Source organism: Stenella coeruleoalba, assembly GCF_951394435.1.
Source record: "Stenella coeruleoalba genome assembly, chromosome: X".
NCBI classification, from domain to species: domain Eukaryota; kingdom Metazoa; phylum Chordata; class Mammalia; order Artiodactyla; family Delphinidae; genus Stenella; species Stenella coeruleoalba.
Genome location: NC_137152.1, coordinates 11826824 through 11853488, shown reverse-complemented (window position 1 = coordinate 11853488; position 26665 = coordinate 11826824). Strand labels below are relative to the sequence as shown.

The 26665-nt window shown below is 44.2% G+C and overlaps 1 protein-coding gene across 3 annotated transcripts; it reads left to right on the top strand.

Moving 5' to 3' along the window:
• Positions 1-1665: 1665 nt before the first annotated feature.
• On the top strand, positions 1666-26665 carry ASB11 (ankyrin repeat and SOCS box containing 11; the record flags this gene model as incomplete). Of its 3 annotated transcripts, none has more annotated exons than XM_079911109.1 (7): positions 1666-1861; positions 10405-10484; positions 15586-15693; positions 18853-19003; positions 21965-22099; positions 23209-23400; positions 26076-26665. In XM_079911109.1, the coding sequence occupies 7 exons, from the start codon at positions 1681-1683 to the stop codon at positions 26198-26200; spliced, it is 972 nt and encodes a 323-aa protein (XP_079767235.1). In that variant the 3' UTR covers positions 26201-26665. The 3 variants fall into 3 exon arrangements, with proteins under 3 accessions (XP_079767235.1, XP_079767236.1, XP_079767237.1); XM_079911110.1 differs by having other exon boundaries at positions 1681-1861; positions 15637-15693; XM_079911111.1 differs by lacking the exon at positions 1666-1861 and adding an exon at positions 2826-2946.

Here is a 26665-nt window from a genome sequence, read left to right as displayed (position 1 = left end):
ACGAACCCGTGTCCCCTGCATCGGCAGGCGGACTCTCAACCACTGCGCCACCAGGGAAGCCCTCATGGCCAGCTTTTCTGGTATGTAAAACAAAAAGAACAACGAGGTTTTAAATGAAAATTAGGGCGAAAACAAGATTGAATGGTGTTATGTAATTCTAGATACACCACTGGGCTGACGTGAGTAAATGATCACCTTCTTACAGAACAATTGGAGAAAGAGACATGAAAAGAACTGAAATACTTGTGTTGATGTATTTTCATACACTGGCACGCTACCAGGTAATCTAAGCTTGGTAAAGTAACCTTATATAATATACGTCCTTGAGAATGGAAACTGCACAAGCTCGTGATGGCGTGATACACAGAAATGGGTATGTTGTATATTGTGACTCAAGACTGATTCTCATGCCTTACCCTTTTCACAGAGTACAGGGAGGCGGTTCTTACATAGGGAGTCATTCTATTTTGCCTGAGTGCTAGGAGAAACTCCCGTATTTTTGCATGAAGCATTTATTAAATAAGATTGATTTAGTTGTCTCCTATAATTTTGTTTGGGCTTGTTTTTTCCAATAGGTTGTAGAAATTTAGAAAATCTAATATAGCCAAGAATGAAACAGGAGACCTAGAGTTTCCTCATCTATTCCTTCCCAGGTGAGGAAAATTACACATAAATCAATTTTACCGGTATTGGCCAGCTGATGCATGTCAAAGAATCAGGGTTACAAGAGGATATTGTCCAGCGAGGGAAGGTACTGATTCACAGAATCTTTGGGTACTTCACCCAGAACCTAGATCATCTTCATCCATTTCATTGCAAGCCCTCCATGATCGACTATAGCCCACATTTTCCAGAACGAGGCACCACCTTTACTGACACCTACAATGGGAAGCAAAAGACCAGGAATGTTGCCGGAGGACTTTGTCATGGATGAAACTATTACAGGCAGTGGTCTAATGCTTCCAGTTTGGAGAGGCCTCCAAGCTGGGCCTTTTAGGGGCTTCCCTGGCGGTCCAGTGGTCAAGACTCCACACTTCCACTGCAGGGGGCACGGGTTCAATCCCTGGTTGGAGAACTAAGATCCCACATGCCGTGTGGTGCAGCCGAAAGAAAAACATCAAGCTGGGCCTTTTATTAAATACTGCCTTAGAGTAAGTCATCTTTCTTAACTGGTCATATTTTAGATTTGGGCTTTATCTCCCGTAAACCTCAGAATGCAGAGGAAATGAAACGTTCCAGGGGCTGGTACTTCCCACCAAGAGCATAGAATGTATTAGTACTTCTTTCCATGAGCTTCAAATAACTTGCTTCGTCCCCATGGGATCTGAAAGGTTTGTTCTATCTTTCCAATCCTGCCTTCCAACATAATGTAGCAAAAACTGGGATTTAGGAGTAGAAACGTTTCGGACCTGAATCCTGTTTGTTAAACAACACTGAGGAATGTAGGTCCAGAACTATTGGGTGTTTCTGGTTTGAAGGAAGTTTCTTTAGTTCATTTAACATTGCCATGAATGTCAGTGCATGCAGTCGCCAAATCACAGTTAGCTTAGAATCTACAAACTCAGTTCTCTGTAACAGGAACACGGAGAGCTAGAAGGTTTAAAATAGATGTCATATGATACCGATTATAACTCAGTGAAATTTTGCAGTCCCAAGAACCTATACAGAGTGTGAACCAAAATGGAGGACGGTCCTGTTTCCTTTGGCTTTAAAAACATTTTTATTACAATGTTTGCTACTTTTTTTTTCTTCAAGCTTTTAATTAAAGTGTTCTTGGCGCTCCTAACCCATTTCTATATCGTCAAAGGAAATAGAAAAGAAGCGGCTAGGATAGCAGAAGAGATCTATGGTGAAATTTCAGGTAAAAATACATGAATTTGTTCCCAATACTTTAAAAGAAACCTCCTAGATAATTCATATGAATAATATTTCTAGAAGGCAGATTTTATTTAAACTTTGGCTTTGAGTGGGTAGTTTTAAAAAATTATCATTTAAAGTAGCAAATGGTGTTGACTGCACCAATTTGTGAAGGATTTTCAGCTTTCTTTTCTGCAAATTAGTAGTTTCATTAGCAGTTATTATTTAAGAAGTGAATAGACTAGTGGCTTTCTAAGAGTATTTTGGGAAAACTCATTTCTGCTAACAAAAGAATTACTTTATAGGATTATCTTCTTGAATATTTGTAATCAAATGTTAGCAGTGCATTCTAACAAAACTGTTTTCCCCAGGAAATGGAATGACCAATAAATTTGATTTAAAGCAGCAATATATATGCTATATATATATGTATTTGTGTGTGTGTGTGTGTGTGTGTGTGTGTGTGCTGTCATCTGCAATTCGAATTGCTTAGCCACTTGTCACTGTCAGGAAAAAACCCTTCACTGAATCCATTTATGCCCAGCACCATGCAAAGCACAGCAAACAAAGGTTATTGTAATATGAAATGCCAACCTTTGGTCCAAACGTTTTAAAGTCTCCTGCTTTGTAGAATTCAGTCTCCATTTCTTTCAAGAAATGATTCATGTTAATTGTAGGGAGAGGCTACGAAAGTAAATGAATCAGATATCTTGGTTACTGCTGGGACTGCCACTGGATAGAGGAGTATTTATTCATAAACAGAGTTCCAAATTTCCCTGTGTATTTTTAGTGTTCGCAGGGGTTCCAGGGTTACCTCATTCTTTATCTAGTATCCATTTCACCTTGCACCCTGGATTCTCTTTCAAAATAGACTTCTGTTATGTGATTCCAATACACCAGACAACTTTAAGGACACTAGGGAACAGCAGTCTTATCCGAAGAGTTAAGACCTCCAAAGACAGAGCATCAGAATGCTTCAATTAACAGGGGAAAATGAGAAGAATCTCGAAGTTTCGGGAAGTGGCAGAAGGCTCGGAGTGTGGAAAGAGGTTTCTTTTGGGGATTACATTTGTCACACGTTTCAGGGAGGTATGTCGCTTTGACTTGGTTTTTGAAAAAGACTTAAAGTAACCTTAATTTCAAGTTAAGCATAATCTGAAAAGCTGTTTTCTAATTTAATTTGTAAATAGGGGCAGGGGCTTTCTAGACGTTTCCATCACAGTTTTAACGTTCTCATAGATACATCATCCTCATGGCTTAAATTAGTAAAGTCCGACAGTCAGCATCAGCAAGAGTGTGTTCAAAACGTTTTCTCCTGGTGCTCGTGTGCATTATTTCTGCCCTTGTGGTCCTTAAGGAAGTACTCGTAAGCAAGTTTTATAAGAGTCAAAACCTGGAGCCATAATGCAATTCTCATAAATAGAGCGCCCTCATTTTTTAGCTCAAGTATCTTGTTGAAGCTCCTAGGATAATCATTTAATTTGCAAATGGCATGGTGCTCTATTGCAAATGGCATGGTGTTCTAAAGTCAGAAATGTGTTTTTCAATGATCACTAACAAGAAGCAGTGGGGTGAATAGTGCCTGTTAATTTCTCAGTTTAATTTCCTATATACATGTGTATGTGTGTGAGGACGGCTGCGTATACGTCTACACACCACTGACACACCCACACACGTATATAGTAGAGAGTATATCCAGATTCGGTAAATAAGGCTTTCTGTAAATAGGCAGTAAATACGCCAGAAACAGTGGTTTTTACATGATTCCCACAGCGATTTTTCTTTTGACACTGTTAACAGATACTATATATATTTAAAGCTAGACATTTTAAAAACCAAGAACAAAATTTTGTCTAAGTGTTCAACTCAAACCAGAAATTACCTTTGCTGCTTGTTGGTCAGACAAATGTTTGTTGGGAAAATGTGTGACATTTAATCAGTAAGTCAGCTAATCGACTTACTAAAATCTCAGAACTTTCTTGAGTCCAGTAGCATATTCCGTTCCTGTAACTATCGTCAGTGTTGTAAAAAACAAGGGGAGGTAGTAAAAAACTCAGCCAGGGCAGAGTTTAGCCTGTCATAGGTCCTGGCACTTTTCTTTTAGAAGCTGCACCTAGCATCACATCCCTCATTAAATATCTTTTTTTTTTTTTTTGGCTGTAAAATTTTTTGGAAAGTTTTTTTTCATATTCTGGAGTACATCATTCGATACTTTCTTTGTGGTTTAAACTATTACTTTTGTAAATAACTGATCAGAATTGAGTTCAGCTATGTTTGGTTGGCTGTACTTACTTTTTCTGGCTTCTTTGTGTAATTTGTCAATAATATATATATATTTTTAAGTTTGAAACATTGTCATTGGCCCTTGATATTCTTCTATCTAGAGCACCAGATGCATCACTGGCCCCCGCCTTCAGGCCATACATATTTCTGCAGGCACTCTCTCTCCCGAGAGACGTGGGGTATGATTTTTCAACCTTTGCTAATTTGGCCAGAACTGAAGCTATATTTAGTACAGTGACTTGGTCATCACACTTGATAAAAATAAAGTGTAGATGCAGGTTGATAATCTCTTATTGACAACCCTTGGGCCAGATGTTTTAGGATTCAGGAGTCTGGAGGATACTAGAATCATTATGCAGCGTGTATACCGTATATGATGTGGCACTCCCGGCAGGACCTGGAGCTTCCTCCTGTAATCAAACGTTTTGATATTTCTATAGTGAAAAATATGAATATTCACACTAAGTGAAAATACAAATTAAAAATAATAGTTTGCTAAACCTGAGTCCTGACCATGTTTTGCTGCCAGAAGAGCTTGTTTCCAACTTGGTTTTCAGAACTGGGGGAAATTTACAATTGCAGGTAAGAGATTGTGGAGTTACTGTACCCTTTAAAGAAATGAGTTCTTTGCTTCCCTGGTGGCGCAGTGGTTGAGAGTCCGCCTGCCAATGCAGGGGACACGGGTTCGTGCCCCGGTCCGGGAAGATCCCACATGTCACGGAGCGGCTGGGCCCGTGAGCCATGGCCGCTGAGCCTGTGCGTCCGGAGCCTGTGCTCCGCAACGGGAGACGCCACAACAGTGAGGGGCCCGCATACCAAAAAAAAAAAAAAAATGTGTTCTATTCTAAGTGTTTTGCCTAAAATCAATTGTCCTTGTTTTTCTAAATTCAAAGGACTGACCTTGATTTGATGGCCACGCCTCTGCCTGACTCACCATCCTGACTCCTTTTCTCTATCCTTGCCATGTCAACAGTTTTTTTCCCTCCTTCGGTCCATTCCTGCCCGGTCCTCCACCTCGCCTTGTTCAGTGTTGGTGCTTGTCTCCTCAAGCCTTGGTCCCCCCATCCTCTGAGTGGTTATATATCACAGGTGCCTGCTGGCTTTCCCAAGTTGGGACACACAGCACTCAGCAGGGGCTCTGCCACCCGACCTGTCATCTTCAGCTCAGCTCTCCTGCTCCTAATGGGTTCAAAGGAAGCTTCTTTCTAACACATTACAAAGAGATGTTCATTGACTGTAGTTCATCTCCTGGCCAGAGCTGAGTGTTGTAGAGGGTACGCGTTTTAACTCAATTGTATTAGAATACTTTTGATACCTTGGGAAATTTCTTGTAATATGTTTTTTTTTCCAGTTACCTTTATTTTACTTAAGATATCATTAACTCTGTTAGGCTCTTGCCTATATTTTGGTTCAAATTTGAATTTTCTATATTTTTTTGATAAGTGCTACAGGAGAAGATATTCCTTCATATGATTTTGGAACTTGAATAAAGCGAATAAAGATTGTTTCATAGGCACTGGAGATAATAACCAGTCAGGCAGTTAAAAAAATAAGTAAACCAGTCGTCTCAAATACTTGTTGGAATCTGGCAGGGTAAAAATTGCAAAAAATAAAAATAAAAATAATAATTGATTTTTATCTTGAATTCTTGGAGCTCAGACACCCATATTCCATCTGAACCCATTTTGTTATTGAAATCTGTGGTTTTAGACATTGTCATGAATTTGCTATTCAGAGAGCCTGAGAACTAGAGATATAAATCACATTCTGAGAAAAAGTCAAGGGGGGAATGAAAATGTACTTGAACATTTTCCATACACCTCATCAGGAACAAGTAGACCTATTTGTACAGTAAACAATCTTCAAAATGTGCCTGCAGCCCCGTGACACAGGCAGCGTGCCAAATAACTGAAAATAGACTGCCTTAGGAGCGAAGGACTGATTGCTACTTCAGCATTCATTTATTTGGAGATCTTAGATACAGATTTCCTGAAAGGAATGGAAAAACTCCCTAGCCGCCAAATAACTTTTATCCTCAGTTTCTCGCAATTAGCTCCAATTTGCAAAACAAGAATGATAAGAGCAAGAGGCTGTGTGTTGGGAATCAGAATAGAAAAACAGAAGAGCCCACCGTGGCAGAGTTTCTGGAAAAGCGTTTTGTGTGAAAACCCTTCAAGGTCCTTTGAAGCAAGTGCTGGGGAACACACTGACCGGAAAGGTGACTTCCAGGAGAGTGGCTTTATTTCCAGTTGGGAAACCGAAATGACTTCCCCATTTAAGGCAATCCAATTGATTTATTTCATGTTATTTACAGAGATAAGGGGGATGTAGGAAGGCACCCCCCCCAACAAGTCAATCTACCAGGAGGATGGGCAGGATAGAAAAACCAGTAGTTCTTAAAACCAGAACGGGGTGCGTTCTCAAAGTGACTCCTCAAATAGGGAGAAAGAGAGCTGGAAAGCAGTGGCGAGGAAATAGAAGCCCAGGACCACCCACCCTTCCCTCTTCCTCCCTGGATCAGAAGATGGCCTGCACGCTTGCGTCCACCTCGGAAGCCTGGGGTGGGAGTTGGGGGTATCAGACGATGCTGCACTGATGGGGGACACTAGGAGAGGTGGCCAAGTGCCAGTGCGTAGGAAAGGCACTGGGTGTGAGACATGCAGTTGAGGCCGAGTGCACAGGACTGGTCCCCTCTTCCAGGCCGCTAGGGAGACTCTCCCCATCCCTCTCGCTTCTCCCCACCCCCACGGCACCAGAGGGGCTGTTGGCACCTCAAGAAGGAACTGAGAACGTGCTGCCCTTCCTCGGGCGGAGAGGGGGCCATCCCCTGCCCTGAGAGTGGGCAGAGGAGTGGAGATAACAGTTTTAAAGCGGACTGACCAGTAGACTGGTGGCCTTGAAATGTCTTTCTTGAAGTATGCCATAAATACAGATAAGTGCACAAACCCCAAAGCGGACAGCTGGGTGAGTTTTCACCATGGAGTGCCAGCTCCCAAGAACAAGAAACCGCCCGTTATCAGCATGACCCTCACCCCACCCACCTCCAGTCAGTCCCTGCCCCTTCTCATGGTACTTTTGACTCCTAACGCCCGAAGTGAGTCTGGCCCTTTTGTACTTTATGGAAAGGGAGTCATCTGGCACATCCTCTTCTGTGCAGGGCCGCCTTTATCAGCGTGATGTTTGAGAGATCTGTCCAGGCCGTGTGTACGGATGGCGTGGGTCTTAGGGGGCTGAGGGGTAACAGAAAGTTACTAGAAACAGGATGAAATCGTGGTTAAGGTGCCTGCTTCCCAGCAGGAAAGGGGACACCGCGGCCCGCTTGGAGGCAAGTTTTAGAAATAATAAAGCCATTTCATGTTGCTGCTCTAAGTTAATAATAGCAAGTTGCCATTTAAATCCTGGTGTGAAGCAAATACTTAGAGTACCTTCAGGTGACTCAGTTGGCTGGCTATTGTTAGAACAAAAGAATAGCAAAGCCACAGCTGTGGGCTTGCTTCTTAGGTTGGTCCGGGCGCTGAGTTGCCATCCATGGGGGAAGACCGTCCTTCCAAACTGGGTGCTTGTCCCTCTCCAAGCCTGATGAGGCGAGAGGGCGACGCGTCTGGCGCACACTTCATATTGAATGGGATGGAGATGTGGTCGAAGAAAACCAAGGCTGACTACTGAGGATTCTGTGCGTACGTTATCTCATTATTCCTAACTTATGCAAATGATCAATGTCCAAAGAGGTTGAAAAATCCTCCACTCATCAGCTTTTAACTGACTCAGGAACAAGTGGACATACAAACGCAATATATTTTCAGGTTAAAATTGTCTGTTTTTCTTACTAGAAAAAGTATTCTACATATCAGAAGTATGCATTTCACCAGTGATTAGATAGATAGATTGATTGATAGATTAATAGATGGACAGATATAGTTAGATATAGATAGATACACACTTTTTATTTTGGAACTAAAGTGGTACAAAGAATTCCCACTTCTCTTTGCCCAGACTCCATTCATGTCTATCCAACTGTCCAGTTAACATCCTTGATAGCAAAAGGATCCAGTCCGGGCACATGTTGCCTTTAGATGTTGTGTCTCGTCAGCCTCCTTCAATCTGGTTACAGACCAATTAGTTTTGAGAACATCCCTCAGTTTGAGTTGGTTTGAGGTGTCCTCACGATTAGATTCAGGCTATGCATTTTGAGCAGGAATATTCCCAGCAACGCTGTGTTCTTTTCACCGCGTTCCCTCCGGTAGTATGTGATGTGGCTCATTGTGTTCCAACAGATGGCACACTGTGTCAATTGGTTCCATCGCTTCTGAGGTTAATTTTGATCCCCGGGGTAAGGTGGTGCCTACCATTTCGTTCCACTGTACGATTACCCCTGTTCCCTTGATAACTATGTAATTATTTTGTGGGGAGATAATTTGAGGCCGATTCTATTATTTCTCCTACGTGTCTGAAGTTGGTGTTCTACTATGAGGAAGAGCTTTCTCTTCTCCCTGTTTATATATTCATTTGTATCAGTGAGGCCTTATAGATTCCTGTTTTATTTGCTAGGGTATAATCATGATTTATTTTCATGCTCAACTCGTCCCGTATTTGGCCAGTGGAAGCCCCTTCAAGGCAGCTTCTGTACTTTTTGACATTTCCCATCGTTCATTGAGCACTTCCTTACTTTCTGGCAAGATGTTTGCGGCCCATCTTACATTTGTCCTGGCATTTCAGCCTCGGAGTCAGCCATTTCTCTAAGCAGCCTTGGTTTAGGTTTTCTCAGTATACAGTGCTATTCTGTCTATCTAGATATATCTATATATCTGTCTATAGGTAGAGATATATAGATATATCTGTAGAGAGAGAACCAGATGGGTCACCAGATCCCACCTTCAGCCCATAGATGTTTCTGTAGGCACCATCTTTCCATATACACACATATATTGAAAATCACATTTTCATACCAGTTGTTCTAATTGTTCCAATTTCAATCCAACCCTGTAGAATTCATTCTAGCTTTCTCCCTTTTCAAAACCCAGAGGGTTAGAGAAGATAAAAATTGAGTTTCAATGTAAGAAGAGCTTTTATGGAAATGTTAAGAGCCCTGGTTCTCATCCACTGGAAAATTTCAGTCTCTCCATGAGGATACACTACTTCAAGTTCACATAATTCCATATTTGTTGGGATTGTTTTTGTCAAGGTTGTAGGTATGGGAAAACCTGAATTCTTAGCACCATCCAAATCACCTAGAAAAAGGTGACAAGATGGGCCTTTTGTGTTAAACCCAAACTGTATGACGTGCTCGTCAATGTATGAAGAGCACAGTTATACTTTGAAGAATGCCCCAATTTTGCAAACCAGTGTAGGTTTTCTTCCAAAACAAATGATTGCCCTTTGGCATGTTTAATAGAAGCTTACTTCTCAAATGCACACTTAAGCTTGTTAGTCTTGTTTCCTGACAAGCAATTAACAAGAAATATACATCTGTAAGGCAGTTCTAAGGCTGTTCCTTAGAGCACTACCCTACCACGTGTACTTATTAATCATAACTTTTCTTGAGCACCTAACATCATGGATATACTTTATTGGCCTACTCAGAGACCAAAGAACCTGCTAAATACTAGATCACGATTCCCCCACTTTACAGATCAAGAAATTGAGGTTCAAATGATTTTAGTAACTTGCCCATTTTGGCAGAGATAGTGGTTGAGGCAGGACTGGCCCAGTGCTTAGCCATCACATTCTAACTGCCCACCAAAAACTGTTGGAGGATTATGTCATCTGAAAAACAACATTCTGCATTATGATAACAGACCGGCTTCATTACCAAAATCAAAGAATTATCTAGGGAGTTTCGAACAAAACCATCTTCCCTGAGCCCTTAGGGTCTCCTTCCTGGCTTATAGGATGTCTTAGGGTAGGGGTGAAGGGGGAGAGGCAGGGGAAAGAAGAAAGTGGGGAAGTTCATCGACCAGCTTTGCCCTTCATTTTGCCTATTCAGAGTTATCGGATTCAATCACTGGGCAGTATTTATTTGAATGAAATGTATTCCTTATGAAAACTGCCCCCTAAAGCCAGAGAGATGGTCTGTGCTCCCGCTCCACGCCCATGGACTGTATCCTCAGTGGCTGGTCACCCTGCGAGTGGCAGACCGGAGAACCTGATGCGTGGTGCCGGCTCCCCTCCCCTTCCGCCAGACCTCCTCTCACAGTGGGCGGGCACATGAACAAGCTGGAGGAAGAAGACTCCTGACCTTGACTCTGAGCTTGATGTGTGTTTCAGATTGCTGGGCCGATCGGTCTCCACTTCATGAAGCGGCAGCTCAGGGGCGCCTACTGGCCCTGAAAACTTTAATTGCACAGGTGAGTAAACGAAAGACTTGATCCTTGGTGCTTGTGCTATAACCAAGCATCATTCTTGATCAGCTTTGACTGCAGCAGGGGTCTTGCTGGCCCCATCTGGTTCCCAGCACAGCCATTCTACGTGGATGCATCCTCTCCCAGGTATTTGTTCCTCCTGCCTCTCCCTCCTTGGGGAGCTGGCTGGTTTTCTGTCCAATTCCAACCTTCCCCTTCTAGGTTTCCCTTTGCTTCATAAAAAGTTTCCCTATGAGGCTGATGGGGGATGCCCTCAAACCTGTGTTGCACTAACTCACCTTGCTCTCTCCCAGTGTGCCTTAGTAACAGCAGCCCTGAAGTTGCATAAGTCAGCTATTGCTCTGTAACAAATTACCTTGAAACACAGTGGCTGGAGACAAACACTTAGAGTCTCGTGGTTTCTGTAGGCCAAGGAGCAGCTTAGCTGGGTGGTTCTGGCTCCGAGTCTCTTGCAGGCTTCAAAGTATCAGCCAGGGCTGCAGTCATCTTACAGCTTGAGCAGGGGAAGGATCTGCTTCTAATCTCACTCATGAGGTTGTTGGCCATTTTCAGTGCCTTGATGCCTGGGCCTCTCCATAGGGCTGTGTCACAAGATGGTAGCTGGCTTCCTCCACAGACAGCATGAGAAAGGGCCTAAGAAGGAAGTCTCAGTACATAACCTGTCTCCAAAGTGACATCTGATTGCTTCTGCCGTATTCTATTAATTAGACGGGAGTCAGTAAATCCCGCCCATGTCCAAGGGGAGGGGATTACACCAGTGAGCCAATACCAGGAGTCAGGACCCATCTTGATCCCTGGGAACCATCTTAGAGGCTGCCTACCCTGGTGATCCACTGTTTCAAAAGCAAACGTTGAAATAGGTTGACAAATGGGTAAATCTTACTCCTTTGGGAAGATTTCTTCAAGTCTTAGTTATTAAAGCTAATTTATTTTTACTTATGACTGTATGCCTAGCACCATGAATAATGACTAGAGGCCTAGTAAATATTTGTGAGATGAATGAAAGTGTACACAGTGCATTTACTTTGTTTTAGAGTCTGTGTGTGTACAGAGGAGGTAAGTCATTAGATCTTTTTTCCACAGCCTAGCTACCACCCAACCTGGCTTCCTTATTTGAAATTTAAACAGCTGGACACACTGCTCTTTTTCTCTCTGTGTGTGCCTTTTCTTTCTTTCTCCTTTATGAGTTGTGTTACTTCTTTAAAAAGTGGAGGCAAAAGGAAAACAGTACTGCCAGTAATAATCAAATGGACTTTGCACTTGATTTTATCACTTGCTTATTTATTTGTAAGCACTTAAAATTTTATTTGGTTTGATTTTTGTCCTTCCAGTTTTATTGAGATATAATTGGCCTACGGCACTGTATAAGTTTAAGGTGTACAGCATAATGATTTGACGTACATACATCATGGAAGGATTATCACAATATAGTGACCATCCATTGTCTCGTATAGATTTAACAGTAAAGAAATAGAAAAAAGGTTTTTCCTTGTGATTAGAACTTTCAGGATTTACTCTCTTAACTTTCATAATATAACATACAGCTGTGTTAATTATATCTATCATGCTGTATCATGCTGTGTTACATCCCTAGTATCTTCTACTGGAAGTTTGTACCTTTTGACTCCCTCCATCCAATTCCTTCTCCCCACTGCCCCCACCCGACCTCTGGTAACCACAAATCTGATCTCTTTTTCTATGAGTTTGCTTTTGAAGTATAATTGACCTACAACACTATGTTAGTTCCGGTTATACAACATAGTGATTCGATATTTCTATACATTTCCAAATAATCACCATGATAGGTCTAGTTACTATCTGTCACCAAAGAGATTACATAGTCATTGACTATCTTCCCCACACTGTATATTTCATGCCCGTGACTCATTTATTTTGCAACCGAAAGTTTGTACCTCTTAATCTCCCTCATCTATTTCCCTCCTCCTCCGACCTCCTCCTCCTCTGTCTTGAAGCACTTAAACTGTTATTTGATTTGATTATTTTTAATATGTGACATATTCACATAGTTTCCAAATTAAAATGATAGAAAAAGGTGCACAGTGAAAAGTCTTCCTTTCAGCTCCTTCTTCTTGGCCCCCGACCTCAATACTTTAATTAGTATTTAAAATTTTTAATTTTAGAATACTTTTAAGGAAGAGTTGCAAAGATAATACACAGAGTTCCAGCATACTCTTCACCCAACTTCCCCTCGTGTTAATATCATACATAACCATGGTACTTTAGTCAAAAATAAGAAATTAACGTTGGTACAACACCATTAACTAAACTACAGACTACTGAGACGACACCAGTCTTCCCACTAGGGTCCTTTTTCTCTTCCAGGATCCAGTCCAGGATATCGCATTGCTTTTAGCACTTCTTTATTTTTAACTGTATTTTGTAAGCATGTTGGTTTCTATAGTGTCCTTCAACGTGTAAAGAGCATTCTTCATGGAGAATTCTTCAGCCTTTTCTTAGTACCTCCCCACTTTTTTACCCTTACACACTGGTAAAAAATGGATTATTCTCCTTTATTTTCTACTCTATTTTACGTGTAGACAGTGTGGTGTGCTGTGAGCAAAACCAAGGGTCAGGAGCTTCTGCCGATCACACTGGCTGTCACCGACAGCAGGGGAACCTCAAATCTTAATAATTTGAACTCTCTGCTCCCCCATGTTCTCACCCGCAATGACAGTGAGTCACTCTAGCTGAGCTTTCAGGCCTGTCCCACATTACATTTGTACAGTTTCAGGGATTCTTGAGAGTTTGCATCGGGTCAATGTTTTTCTTTAGCACACTGCTGCCACCTTGTGGACTTTTTTTGGGGGGGCCACGCCGCCGGGCTTGCAGGATCTTAGTTCCCGGACCAGGGATTGAACCCCGGGCCCTCGGCAGTGAAAGCGCCAAGTCCGAACCACTGGACCGCCAGGGAATTCCTTGTGGACTATTTTTTAAAATGCTCTTATTTTTTCTTTATTTTCTTAAAATGAAATTATAAATGGGAAGAGGAAAAGAAACCTCCTTGTATTAGATATCCAATTGTAAATATACAGCACGGCTCTGGAGTAATGACGTCATATTCAGGATATAAACATGGACAGGACCAAGGAGGCACAAACAGGCCCTAAGATGACGATGGGACTGGCAATAGTGGGTAGTCCCAGCTGCTGGCCACAGGAGGGATGCGGCCAGCACCATGGAGGTCTGGTGGGAGGGGTTGGGAACTTAGGTTGGGGTTTGGGGTCCAGGGTCTTGCACTAGGTTTTGGAGCGTTTCAGCAGGTAGTTACGAGGCAGAGAATCAAAAGCAGAACTCGGCTGGGTCCTGGCAGAACCTAAATCCTTTCACAGATAGAAAGTGGTGATCATGGGGGCAAGCGGTAAGGGCAAAGTAGAGTCAGGGCATGAAGTTGGCCGGCAGCTAGGCTGAGCCTGGCACCTGTCAAATGGACTCCAAGGCGAGGAAGATGGAGCACGGCACGATGGGGAGGGCAAGTGTGCCAGGACTGGGCGGAGACGCTCGGATCTGGGGAAGGAGAGGAGCGTTAGGGGAAGCCCCCGGCTCCAGACTCTGCTCCTGCGGAGAGCTCGGCAGGCAGTGGAGGTCTGGCAGTCAGCATCACGGCTACTCAGGCACAGGAACCCTAGGAGCATCATCTATTTTACTTTCTACTCTTTTTTTGCGGTACGCGGGCCTGTCACTCTTGTGGTCTCTCCCGCCGCGGAGCGCAGGCTCCGGACGCGCAGGCTCAGCGGCCATGGCTCACGGGCCCAGCCGCTCCGCGGCATGTGGGATCTTCCCGGACCGGGGCACGAACCCGCGTCCCCTGCATCGGCAGGCGGACTCCCAGGTTACTGCGCCACCAGGGAAGCCCTTTACTTTCTACTCTTGAGCCTGGGCGTCATCCTTCTGTGCCACATCCACTTCTAACACCCCCAACCCTGGACTCTGTCACCCGCTCCCCGTACCCACTGCTGTTCACACCTATATCAGCCTGTGCCTGACTCATCGCCACGTCTTCATGACGCTCCTTCCTCCAGTGTCACATCCCTACCTCTCCGAGCAGCCCTCCTTGGTGCTACCAGTGTGCTTTTCCGAAAACGTCCTACGTATTAGCTCCAGACCTTCTACGGACTAACAGACTCGAAAGGCGCCTCATTCCCTATAACACATGCACCCCACCTCCACCCCCGTTCGGAAACCAAGGCCTTTCACGATCTGTCTCTAGCCTACCGTCCCCTTTCATCTTCCCCCTCCCCCCACTTCCCCTTTTTTCTTCCTCCTCTGTCACGTGTGGGCTCTTTCTGATCCAGAGATTTGGCAACTATCCACCTCCGTGCCCTGCCTCGCCCTCCTCCGCGTCCCACATTTGCATATCCTGTTCCCTCCTAAGGGAATGCCTTTTTTTCTTTTGCCTTCCTAGTTTTTTTTTTAACATCTTTATTGGAGTATAATTGCTTTACAATGGTGTGTTAGTTTCTGCTGTATAACAAAGTGAATCAGCTATACATATACATATATCCCCACATCTCCTCCCTCTTGCGTGTCCCTCCCACCCTCCCTCTCCCACCCCTCTAGGTGGTCACAAAGCACCGAGCTGATCTCCCTGTGCTATGCGGCCTAGTTTGAAATTTTTTATGCTTCAAGCCGTAGCTAAATACTAGCTCATTTGCAAAGTTTTCTCTTACTCCCCAAGGCAGATTCAAGGATACCCTATGTCCCCAATTAAAATGTGAACATGCTTCCAGTATGGCAGTATTCTGGCTGGGTTCCTCCCCACCGTACCCCACCCCACTTCCCGCCACCATTTCTGTCTCCCCACTAAGCTCTTAGAGGAGAGAGACCCATGTCATAAGCTTTGAAGCCCCAGGTGCTGGCACATGGCCTGGCCCAGGATACCGAATGAGCTTTTGCTCAATCAGTGAAGCCGAGGCTCCCAGCTGTGTTTGGATTCCCCTAGTCATGGCCTCTACTCCTCTCTAGGTGGTGCCCGCAGGCTGTGAACACTTCACAAACACGTCCGACAACCTTGCCGTTTATTCTTATTGCTGATGCAGCCTTTAATCTACTTCTCTCCAAATTGTAGGGCGTCAACGTGAACCTGGTAACAATTAACCGGGTCTCTTCTCTCCATGAGGCGTGCCTGGGAGGCCACGTGGCCTGCGCTAAGGCCCTATTGGAGAACGGCGCCCACGTGAGTACCATCCCCGCCCGCGGGTCTGGCTGCCCAGGTGCAACCGCTAACGTGTAAAGACACATCACCTTCCAGAACCCTTTCCCGCGGTGGGGTGCGCAGGCCTGGCCCCATCGGCGCCCATATTCTTGGATGGTCGGGAAGACACTGCTGGTTACCCCTCTCTTCAGCCTCTATGTCCCCGTGCCAACGTTCAGATAAGGTAATTTACGGAATTCGTTCAGAACTGTGATACTAACTTGAAAAAAAACAGCTTGAGCTAAAGTAATTTGAACACTGATCTGGGAAAATTTATTTTAAAACATTTAGAAGAACACATTTAAAAAGAACAACAGGGGGGGCTTCCCTGGTGGTGCAGTGGTTGAGAGTCCGCCTGCTGATGCAGGGGACGCGGGTTCGTGCCCCGGTCTGGGAGGATCCCGCATGCCGCGGAGCGGCTGGGCCCGTGGGCCATGGCCGCTGGGCCTGCGCGTCCGGAGCCTGTGCTCCGCGGCGGGAGAGGCCACAGCAGTGAGAGGCCCACGTACCGCAAAAAAAAAAAAAAAAAGAACAGGGGACTTCCCTGGTGGACCAGTGGTTAAGACTCGGCGCTTCCACTGAAGGGGGCATGGGTTCCATCCCTGGGCGGGGAAGATCCTGCATGCCGTGCAACGCGGCCAAAAAAATTTAATTAAATTTTAAAAACTATGAAAAAAAAATATAAAAGAACAGCAATCAAAAACCACTCTTAATTCAACACGCTACACCCACAACGATTTTTGTTGAGCAAAATTATCAAACTAAATGAGCTTGTAATAAATAATACATTGGAAAAACACTACGCAATGAACTTTATCTTATTTTTAAATTCTCTCCTTTTCAAGGAGTGACTGAGCTGCTGTATGTCGTACAGATATCAGCATAGAATTCTGAAATTAATACTTTTGAAAATCTCAAGGACTTTTATTTAGTCACCAGATATTGTTGTGATGTTACTTTCGTTTTTTAAAATTTTTTTTAAGGGAATTCCTTTATTTTTATTTTTTATTTATTTATTTTTGGCCGTGTTGGGTCTTCGTTTCTGTGCAAGGGCTTTCTCTAGTTGTGGCAAGCGGGGGCCACTCTTCATCGCGGTGCGCGGGCCTCTCACTGTCGCGGCCTCTCCCGTTGCGGAGCACAGGCTCCGGACGCGCAGGCTCCGGACGTGCAGGCTCAGCGGCCATGGCTTACGGGGCCCAGCCGCTCCGCGGCATGTGGGATCTTCCCGGACTGGGGCACGAACCCGTGTCCCGTGCATCGGCAGGCGAACTTCCAACCACTGCGCCACCAGAGAAGCCCATTACTTTCGTTTTTGAACTCAGTCCTTGTATTCTTTGTTTCACGAGCTATAATGTTTTTAAGTGCCTAACGAAGATTTTTCTTTGCATTTTATATGGAAGTTGGGTTTCTATGTGTAGCACAGGTGGGAAATAGAGGAGCCTCTGGGAGGTTCTGTGGGGGACAGAGAGTATGACGTAGTCCCTTGTCTTTGGCAATCTTATGAGGGAACAGTCACTAAATATTATACTATTTAAATTTCAAATCAGAGTGAGAGAAGGAATAGAAGAAAGTTGATCAATCAGTAGAAAATTCCTCAAAATTGGCAGTCCCGTGGGTGCTTCGAACTCAGTGCATCTGAAACTGCTTATCGTGTTCTTCCCTCTGGGAGCGGCTCCTCTCTTGGATTCCCAGCCTCAGAGACCAGGTGAAACATATTCCAGGTTTCCCCAGCCCCAAGCCTGGAATCATCCTGTTTCTTCCATCTCCCCATCTAATTAATCACAACCTCCTAGAAATCCTTAGAGTTTATGAATTTACACATATTTGTCCCTGTCCGTCTCTGCCATCTTAGCATCTCATCTTTAACTTTCCAGTTGAATGGGGGCTATCCTGGCATTGTGGAGATAGATCTTGTTTCTGAAACAAGAAAATTTAGTATCCTGGTGATCACAAGCGTATGTCCTTAGTTGTTGAGGCAGAATGGCTTGACATCAAACCTTCGTTGTCCTACATGTCCTGCCAGAGCCTCCCCACCAGAATGCCTTGGTTCCAGGATGTTCTTTTCAATCTGGTGCTAATACTCAAAGATGCCTCCCAGCTGTGCTGGTTCTCCCCTGCCCCTCAGATCCCTAGAAGGCACTGAGGGTGGTTAGAGACACCATGTTGATGACTATTTTCTTTGTGTATTTCGCCTGGTCATGATCTCTTTGGGATTCCCTTTTGGCATATGCAGTTTCTGTGGATGATACTGGACCAGAAAGGAAATTTGTGGCTAGATGGTTTCTCCAATACTTTTTGCTCCTGACATGTTTGTTCATGATTGGCACGGGGAGTCGGCTCCATATGAATGGAAAATGGAGATCATGGAGATAATTGTTGCAAATGTCTCTCTTTTTTTTTTTTTTTTTTTTTTTTGCGGTACGCGGGCCTCTCACTGTTGTGGCCTCTCCCGTTGCGGAGCACAGGCTCCGGACGCGCAGGCTCAGCAGCCATGGCTCACGGGCCCAGCCGCTCCGCGGCATGTGGGATCTTCCGGACCGGGTCACGAACCCGTGTCCCCTGCATCGGCAGGCGGACTCTCAACCACTGCGCCACCAGGGAAGCCCCTGCAAATGTCTCTTGAACGCTTACTGGGCACCAGGCAACGTTCTAGGTGTTTACCATATAGTAACTCACCTCATCCGCCCAATAACCTCCTGAGGTCGATTCTTTTATGATCCTCATTTTACAGATAAGGAAACCCAGGTACAGAAAGTTAGTATCCCAACCAGATCTCTGAGCACATAAAGGAGAGAGAGCTGGGATTTGAACGCAAGCTAATTGTTCCAGAGACCATGTTCTGATCCACCATACAGGACCACTCCTCACAGCTAGGAGGCTGCTAGGAAGCTCTAGAATACCCCTGAGTACATCTTAAAAACTGTCCCATTTGGCCTCATTTCTGCTACTATTGCTATTTATAGGTGAGAGTTGATAGGCTACTGGTACCTAAAAGAACCCCACAATACTGTAAGGATGCGGGCTTCCCTCGTTCATTCACTGGCGTGGGAAGTTTCTCCAGGCAGATACATAGGAATGCACACTTGGAGATGGTGAGAAAGAAATAGCAAACCCTCTGGTTCTCTCTTTGCCCATCGTTAGGTCAACGGGGTGACAGTTCACGGAGCCACGCCCCTCTTCAATGCTTGCTGCAGTGGCAGCGCTGCGTGTGTCAACGTGCTGCTGGAGTTTGGAGCCAAGGCCCAGCTTGAGGTGCACCTGGCTTCACCCATCCACGAGGCAGTGAAGAGAGGTAAACGAGGCATCGCGTCGCACACAGAACGTTGGTGGGCTCCCTCCTACCTGCATGAATCAGTCATCGAGGGTTTTCTTTGCAAGGATCGCCCAAATCTTTTTCCCCAGTAGACGAGCTGTGGCTTAGAAATCCCACAGCAGTAACTTGAATATACCTCAATCTTTAGGAAATACCACTGGGGCATGACACAGCTCTTAGAATCACGGAATGGCTGTCTGCCTCAGATGCCCTCTTTCCTGGGCTCAGTCTCCCGACACGCCTTGCTTGAGGCTCCTTGCTGGTGTTTGGGCGGCAGCTGGTGGAGTCAGGAGTGCAGGGGTAACTTCCATGAGCTGTACTGTGTTTACGTCTCTGTTCTTACTAGAAAAGAACAGTTCATGCCCCAAAGCCCATAAAACATCAACCACCGCCATAAAATAAGTGGTGAAAGTGTTTGAAAGCCCAGACCGATAGTGTCTCTAATGGAGGATTAAAGGTAACTGCACAACAAGCAATATACTCTAGATGAGCTGATAGCTCTCAAGGTCATTAGTTATTGAAAAAAAGTTGCAACTGTAAAAACCGTGGCATTGGAAACCTTGAGGTGAATTCTAGATTTCTGTGTTCTCAGTTGCTTTTGAAATGATGGGAAAGAGTAAAATTAAGGAATTTTAAAACTGTATGCATAGACTAGACATGAACAAGAAGAGCCATTGAAAGGCCAACGCCATTTGTCAAAGGTCACACCCAAAGAGCAACATTTTCTGTGTTACCCAGCGGTGGAGTTATTCTCTTATATTGAGATCAGAAATACAGTGGAGAGAGTTCCCTGGTGGGTCTGGTGGTTAGGATTCGGTGCTTTCACTGCTACGGCCCGGGTTCAATCCCTGGTCGGGGAACTGAGATCCTGCAAGCTGCATAGCACGGCCAAAACAGAAAAAAAATTTTTTTAATTAAAAAAATAGAAATACCGTGGAGAAGTTAGAACACTGTAGAACAGTGATCTTCACTGGCATAATGAGAATTAAAGTCTTTATTTCAAAAGGCAATAGTGAAAGTTTTGTCCCAGGTTGTTAAACATGTCACTTGGTAATTTTTTTTTGCAGTGGATTACTATAACTGATACAAAACCCCCAAATCTCTGTGTATCTATGGTTTTGATGTCCTGTACATATTTACCAAACATTTATTAATTAATAATTGATGCTGATTATTTCCCAGACTTCAAGTAAGCCCTTTAAGTTGTAGGGAAATAGTCTACTTTGGAAATGATATAAAAGTGTTTAAAATTTTTAAAATATTGATTTGAAGTAAAAATCTATTATCTGTATTTCCATCCAAATGCTTAAAAATGGATGAACGTTGGTAATGATTTGAATTAAGTAATTCTGCAGTGCTTGGATGGTTATATATGGAGTGTTTGGTATCTATATACCTCCAGTATATACATGCTTATCATAAACAGATGAATTCATGTGTCTCTACATATTTTTTTCTGTATCATAAAAACATGTGAGGGACCAATGTCCACAGAGTGGAAGGATGAATAGCAAATTCATTATTTTAGATACTATTATATTAGTGCCAATCATTTGACTTTTATATATTCATTTTTTTAAAACTTCCTGAGAACACTTAAATTTAACTCAAGCTAGGCTCAGTTTCTTTTGGAAAAAAGAAAGACAGGAATTACGCTTTTTTTTTTTTTTTTTTTTTTTTTTTACAGTGCGCGGGCCTCTCACTGTTGTGGCCTTTCCCGTTGCGGAGCACAGGCTCCGGACGCGCAGGCTCAGCGGCCATGGCTCATGGGCCCAGCTGCTCCGCGGCATGTGGGATCTTCCCGGACCGGGGCACGAACCCGTGTCCCCTGCATCAGCAGGCGGACTCTCAACCACTGCGCCACCAGGGAAGCCCAGGAATTATGCTTTTAAATGTTTATTAGATACACTGAATTTACCAGGCAGTTTTAGGTCCTGATTAGATATTTCTGGATTCTTACAGCTTTAAACCTCTAGGAATAAGAGGGGTCAGTCTGAGTCAATACTTTGACAGATTAATGCTATAATATAAAATTTACTTATGTGAACAATAGTAAAGTAGTTGGAATTCACGGAAGCCTTGTAGATTTTAATGCATAATTGTGCTTAATTCAGAATTTGTGATGAGATGAAGCTTATTTTGGTGTCATCTCTGAAAAAAAGGTTGGTTAAGCTAATCAGTGATGATAAGATTTTGTTTTTTTTAGGAAACATTTCAACCTTCAAATAAGAACCAACTCTCTATAAAACTCCCATCAATACCTCAGAAGCATTTGCTCCCAAACAAATCATTCATATTCTGCAAATGAATCACGTCTGTCTCTTCACTGGGTGAACTCTCCAAGGAGAATGCTTACTTATCTAGTTCTTGTTGGCCACTAAACTTGAAAGTGCATTTAAATAGATTCTATACTTGAGGCTTTTTATTAATTCTCACAGGAGTCTTACAAGTTGACCAAAATAAGGAGGTGCATGGCGTGACCATCCACCCAATCTTACATGCATGGGCCAGGAAGAGAAGGAGAGATTTGTAATGGAGATGGATGGATCAGGGCTGGGCCTTGGATTTGAGCACTGGCTTTTCAGGGTAATAAGAGCACGAGTCATTTATTCCCCTGGGTCTTGTAACCTCTGCCTGTAATCCGGTGACTTATAGAGAATGATTTCAGCCGTGTTCCTTGGAACCCTTAGTTTGGTTGGAGGTACCTCAAGGCTGCAGGGAAGAATGTCAGCGGGGCAGGGGGTGGTGCATGGGCATGCTCTTCTTTCTAATCTTTTTATTTTGGAGATTTCTAAGATTTCCCCCACCTCCCAAATTTTTTTCCTGCTGAAAAAAAAAATCTAGGTTGTTTCTAAAGCCCATTCCAGATAAGCAATCTTATAATTCTGTGAATCGTTAATATTTCCCTTACTTGAGTGAGCTTGTCTTGTGTTCCACCAGGTAATAGAGAGTGCATGGAGATTCTGCTGGCAAATAACGTTAACATTGACCAGGAAGTGCCTCACCTTGGAACTCCCCTGTATGTGGCTTGCACCTATCAGAGGCTAGACTGTGTGAAGAAGCTTCTAGAATTAGGTAACTTCCAGAAGTCTTCTCATGAGAAGAACCAGTTAACCTCGTTGGTTTTCCATGGCTTCAGAGGCGAAGTGCTTGTCAGGCTGGACAAAATTCTGACAGCATTTGATATCTAAATGGTTAAAACAACTTCAGAGATGAGTGTCTGTAGTTCTCAGTTCTGCTTCTTTTGATATTGGCTCCATTTACCTGGTATGGTTCTCCTTGGTGGTCTGAAGAGAGAGCAAGAGTCTCTTTCCCATAAATCCTAGGGGAAAACAACCAATTGTATTTCACTGGCTCTTTTTAAGTCACATGCCCATTTCTGAACCAATCATGGTGGCCAAGGGAATACAATATACAGACTGGCTTAGGCCTAGATTTCAGTGTACACTGCAGTTGTTGGGCTTCACTGGAAGCACATGAGCTGGGAATCACGAGAGATGGTTCCCCAGAGGGAAATCTAGGTGTGGTTACCAGGAAGATGCTGGCTAGTAAAAACAGCAGACATTTGTCATAGAGTACTTTAGATCAACCCTGCAAAATTAGTTGCTTAATTCTCAAAGGCATGTACAGAAACTGAGAGTCCAGGGAAAAGTGAAAGGTCTTGAAAGTATTATTTGGTTAAAGATTCCCCAAACTTAGCCACTGACGTAAAGGTCGAGATTGTATTAAGAAACTTTAAATAAGAATTTTTGTCTCTAAGATTTTTTTTGTCTTTTTTTTATCCCCTATCATTTACCACTCCCTATAGTAATTCAGAAAACTTTTTTTTCGAGCCCAGAATAATGTAAATACCCAGTAAACCTAGCTGTGTCCTTTGCCAAAAAACAAAATAACTATGTAAAAGGAGCTGCAAAGATTTAATTTCCTCTGTCACACAGTTCCTGTGGGAAGGCAAGTGAAGCATTTAAAATAACTAAAAATATCTTTATTCGATACTTTTCTCATCAGGGTGTTTGGAAACAGTAGGCGTTGCTGGGGGTCTGAGCTTCAGTCATATATTTTCAAAGATTTGTCACATATGTCATGACGTTTAAGATGTCTTTATCGATGGCTAGCGCATCTCAGGCTCGTAGTGTTTCTCCATTAACCCTGGGTGTTGACTTGTGGTCATCTGCTTTGTTAAGGAGCCAATGTTGACCACGGCCAGTGGCTGGACACCCCCCTCCATGCTGCTGCGAAGCAGAACAGCGTGGAAATCATCCACCTGCTGATAGACTACGGGGCCAGCCTCAAGTGCAAAAACGCTCAGGGCAAGAGTGCACTTGATCTGGCAGCTCCGAAAAGCGGCGCGCAGCAGGCGCTTCTGCTCCGGGAAGGTAAGGAAGGGCTGGGCGTCCGCTTCTCTTCCACAGGCACATTCGCCCTCTCTCCTTCCAGTCTCCCCTCTAGACTCTCTTACCCTTTCCTTTGCGTCTTTTTAATTGGGAGTGGCACGTGGGAGGGGGCAAGTCCTAGCATCTCAGAGATGGGATTTTTGTCTGCTGGGCGTATTCACTTATAACAAAGGGACATTTACATACCACTGGTATGTTGCTTTGTGTTTGCATTAACAAGAAAATAATCAGAGAACTTTGGTGAAAGGGCTGGGCTGTCTTATCTATCCTGGCATAAGCACGTGATTGAGCAGACCAAAACTCTGCTTTGTAATTTTTGGAGGCAGTTCAGGGAAAATGAAAAATACTTGAGTAGAGATGGTCGGGTGGACACGGAGTGTGTCTTTCAGAAACTGGACTAAGCGGTGAGGTTGTTTGCCTGTTCTCCAGCTCAGGGAGTAGGTGGGTTTGCGCTCTGCATTGCCCCACGCCCATGTCCACATGGGCTAAAGCATCTCTAGACGCTAGAGGAGGGAAGGTGGCGTCTACAAGGCTTCATATCCCAGATTCTAAAGAGAACCGTGCTGTGTCCCTACAGAAAGAGAACACTATCTGAGCCTCTTCTGAGCGTTTGTATGCTCGGGAGACTATTAAAGTAATAATAATTATTCAGCTTTCCACGTGTCAGACGCTGAGCTAGGTCTGAAACATAGATTCATCTCACTGAATTCTCAAAACTTTAAAGCCATGAGAACTTTATAGTAACTGGTGCTATCCCAGCTGCAAGCGGGAAATGAGGGGCATGAAGAGATGGGCTTTCAGAAGGTTACACGGCTACTAAAAAGTAGGTCTAGGATGCTAACCAAGGAATAGGATTCCAACTTGCACTGTCTTTTTTTATTATTGGAGTATACTTGATTTATAATGTGTTGCAGGTATACAGCACAGTGATTCAGCTATATATGAAGTATTATGTGTGTGTGTATAGATATCCTTTTTCAGATTCTTTTCCCTTATAGTTTATTACAAAATATTGAGTGTAGGTCCCTGTGCTATATAGTAGGTCCTTGTAGTTTATCTATTTTATATATAGTAGTGTGTATCTGTTAACCCCCCAGTCCTAATTTATCCCTCCCTTTCTTCCCCTTTGGTAACTATAAGTTTCCAATGTGCACTCTTTTTTTTGTTTTGTTTTGTTTTGTTGTCTTTTTGCGGTATGCGGGCCTCTCCCGTTGCGGAGCACAGGCTCCGGACGCCCAGGCTCAGCGGCCATGGCTCACGGGCCCAGCCGCTCCGCGGCATGTGGGATCTTCCCGGACCGGGGCACGAGCCCGCGTCCCCCGCATCGGCAGGCGGACTCTCAACCACTGCGCCACCAGGGAAGCCCCAATGTGCACTCTTAATGTTCTGATGCCCCAATCCTGAATCTTCTGAAACAGTTTCTAATGAGGAAGAGTTTAATTTCACTCACCAGTTCCATCTTGTGAAAATGCCCCCACGTCTTGTATACCTTCCAGGTGGGATGCTTGGTTCAATAGTTTTAGGAATACTCTCCAGACAAGTGCTTCTTAAGCTTCAATGTGCATATGAATCACCTGGGGGTCTCCTTAAAACGCAGATTCTGATTCTGGAGCTCTGGGGTGGGGTCCCAGACGCTGCACGGCCACCAGGCTCTCAGGTGAAGCTGATGCTGCCAGTCTGAGGTCACTTTGAGTAAGATGGGTCTAGCTTATTTCCAGTAGTCTGTGTCATTAATGATTGTTCTTTGATTTGAACCTCTACTGGAAGAATTAGGACCTTCCTTACCGGCTCCCAGTTTGGAAACACGGGACACTTAACAACTGTTAGCCGAGAATATGGTTTATAGCAGTTGTCACGTTTCCTGTTTGCTTGCATCAAAAATGTTTCCAGGTCCAGGATTCATATTTCTTGTAAACAAGTTCCTCTGTCTCTGTCTTCATAAATACAGCTGCTTGCTCTAGAAGGATGAACAGCAGCTATGTCAGAGGTCACTCAGTTGTGTGACAGGAGAGACACTTTGCATTCTCGCTTCCCAAGGTTTTAAGGAAGGGCGATGGTCTGCTCCTCCAAGTAGCGTTCTGTCACGTGGGTGCTCCTTGGCAATATCAACCCACGTGTCATGCAGCTACTTACTTGCCTGTGTAGTCACCGTTTCTCATGGGGTGCTAGACGCTGTGACAATAGGATTTTCTTGAAAAGGAAAACTTTGTCTAGTCCAGTAATCACATGCGTCTACTTGCATCCATCTTTATTGATACAGTCAGGTAAGGAAATAATGGGGCATTATTACAAATGCCCCTGTGTGACACGGATCCCAGCCAAATGTTCAGTCAGCCTATTCACCCATATTTTGGACACTGGTTAGTTTGCTCTCCTTCGGGACTCAAAGCCTTGGTTGGGCACGGTGACTCCATGAGACCCCATGAGACTGAGGTTCAGGGTACAATGGGGTCTAAGTGAGTTGGATCCTTTCTCCAGATCCTCTGCTGAGCTGGGATCCTTGCGAGAATGGAGGTCCCTGCCGAGTGTGAGTGGGGACCCAGCCAGCACCGCCGCATGGGCAGCTAGAGCCAGGAGGTCCCTGTGGCCTGACTGTCAGGCCCCAGCACATCTCCTGACACCGCCTCTGTGACCGCGCGTTTTAATTCCTCCCTCAGGCCCGCCTGCTCTTTCCCAGCTGTGCCGCCTGTGTGTCCGGAAGTGCTTGGGTCGCACCTGTCATCAGACCATCCACAAACTGTATCTGCCGGAGCCACTGGAAAAATTCCTCCTATACCAGTAGTCCCAACTGTCCACGGGAAGATACTTGGAAATAAACAGGTTGTTGCCTGCTGTACCCAGAGTACCTAGTATAGACACCCAACAGCTAGACTCCCTAGTGTAACACCCAACAGCTAGACTCTCAAATGAGCTAAGCTAGTTAGAGCACATCCCTGATGGACTGGCACACGTGGGGAATGAAAACTCCTGGTTAGTTTAATGTTCTCTTTAACCAAGGGGCAATCAGAAACTTTTCTGTTTTTAGCTCTTGCTGTTAAGAAACTTTAAAAAATTGTTAAGTAGGGTGAAATTAATAGGCTGTTTTTCAAGATTCATGATCTTTGATTAAGGATCACCATTCTGAATAGCGTGTAGACACATAAATCTGGGTGGGTAAGATTAGGATGAATATGAGTATTCGAAGATGGGCTCCTGATTTAGTTCTTCCCTTCTTCCCCCTTTCTTTCTTTCCTTCCATGAATAAATC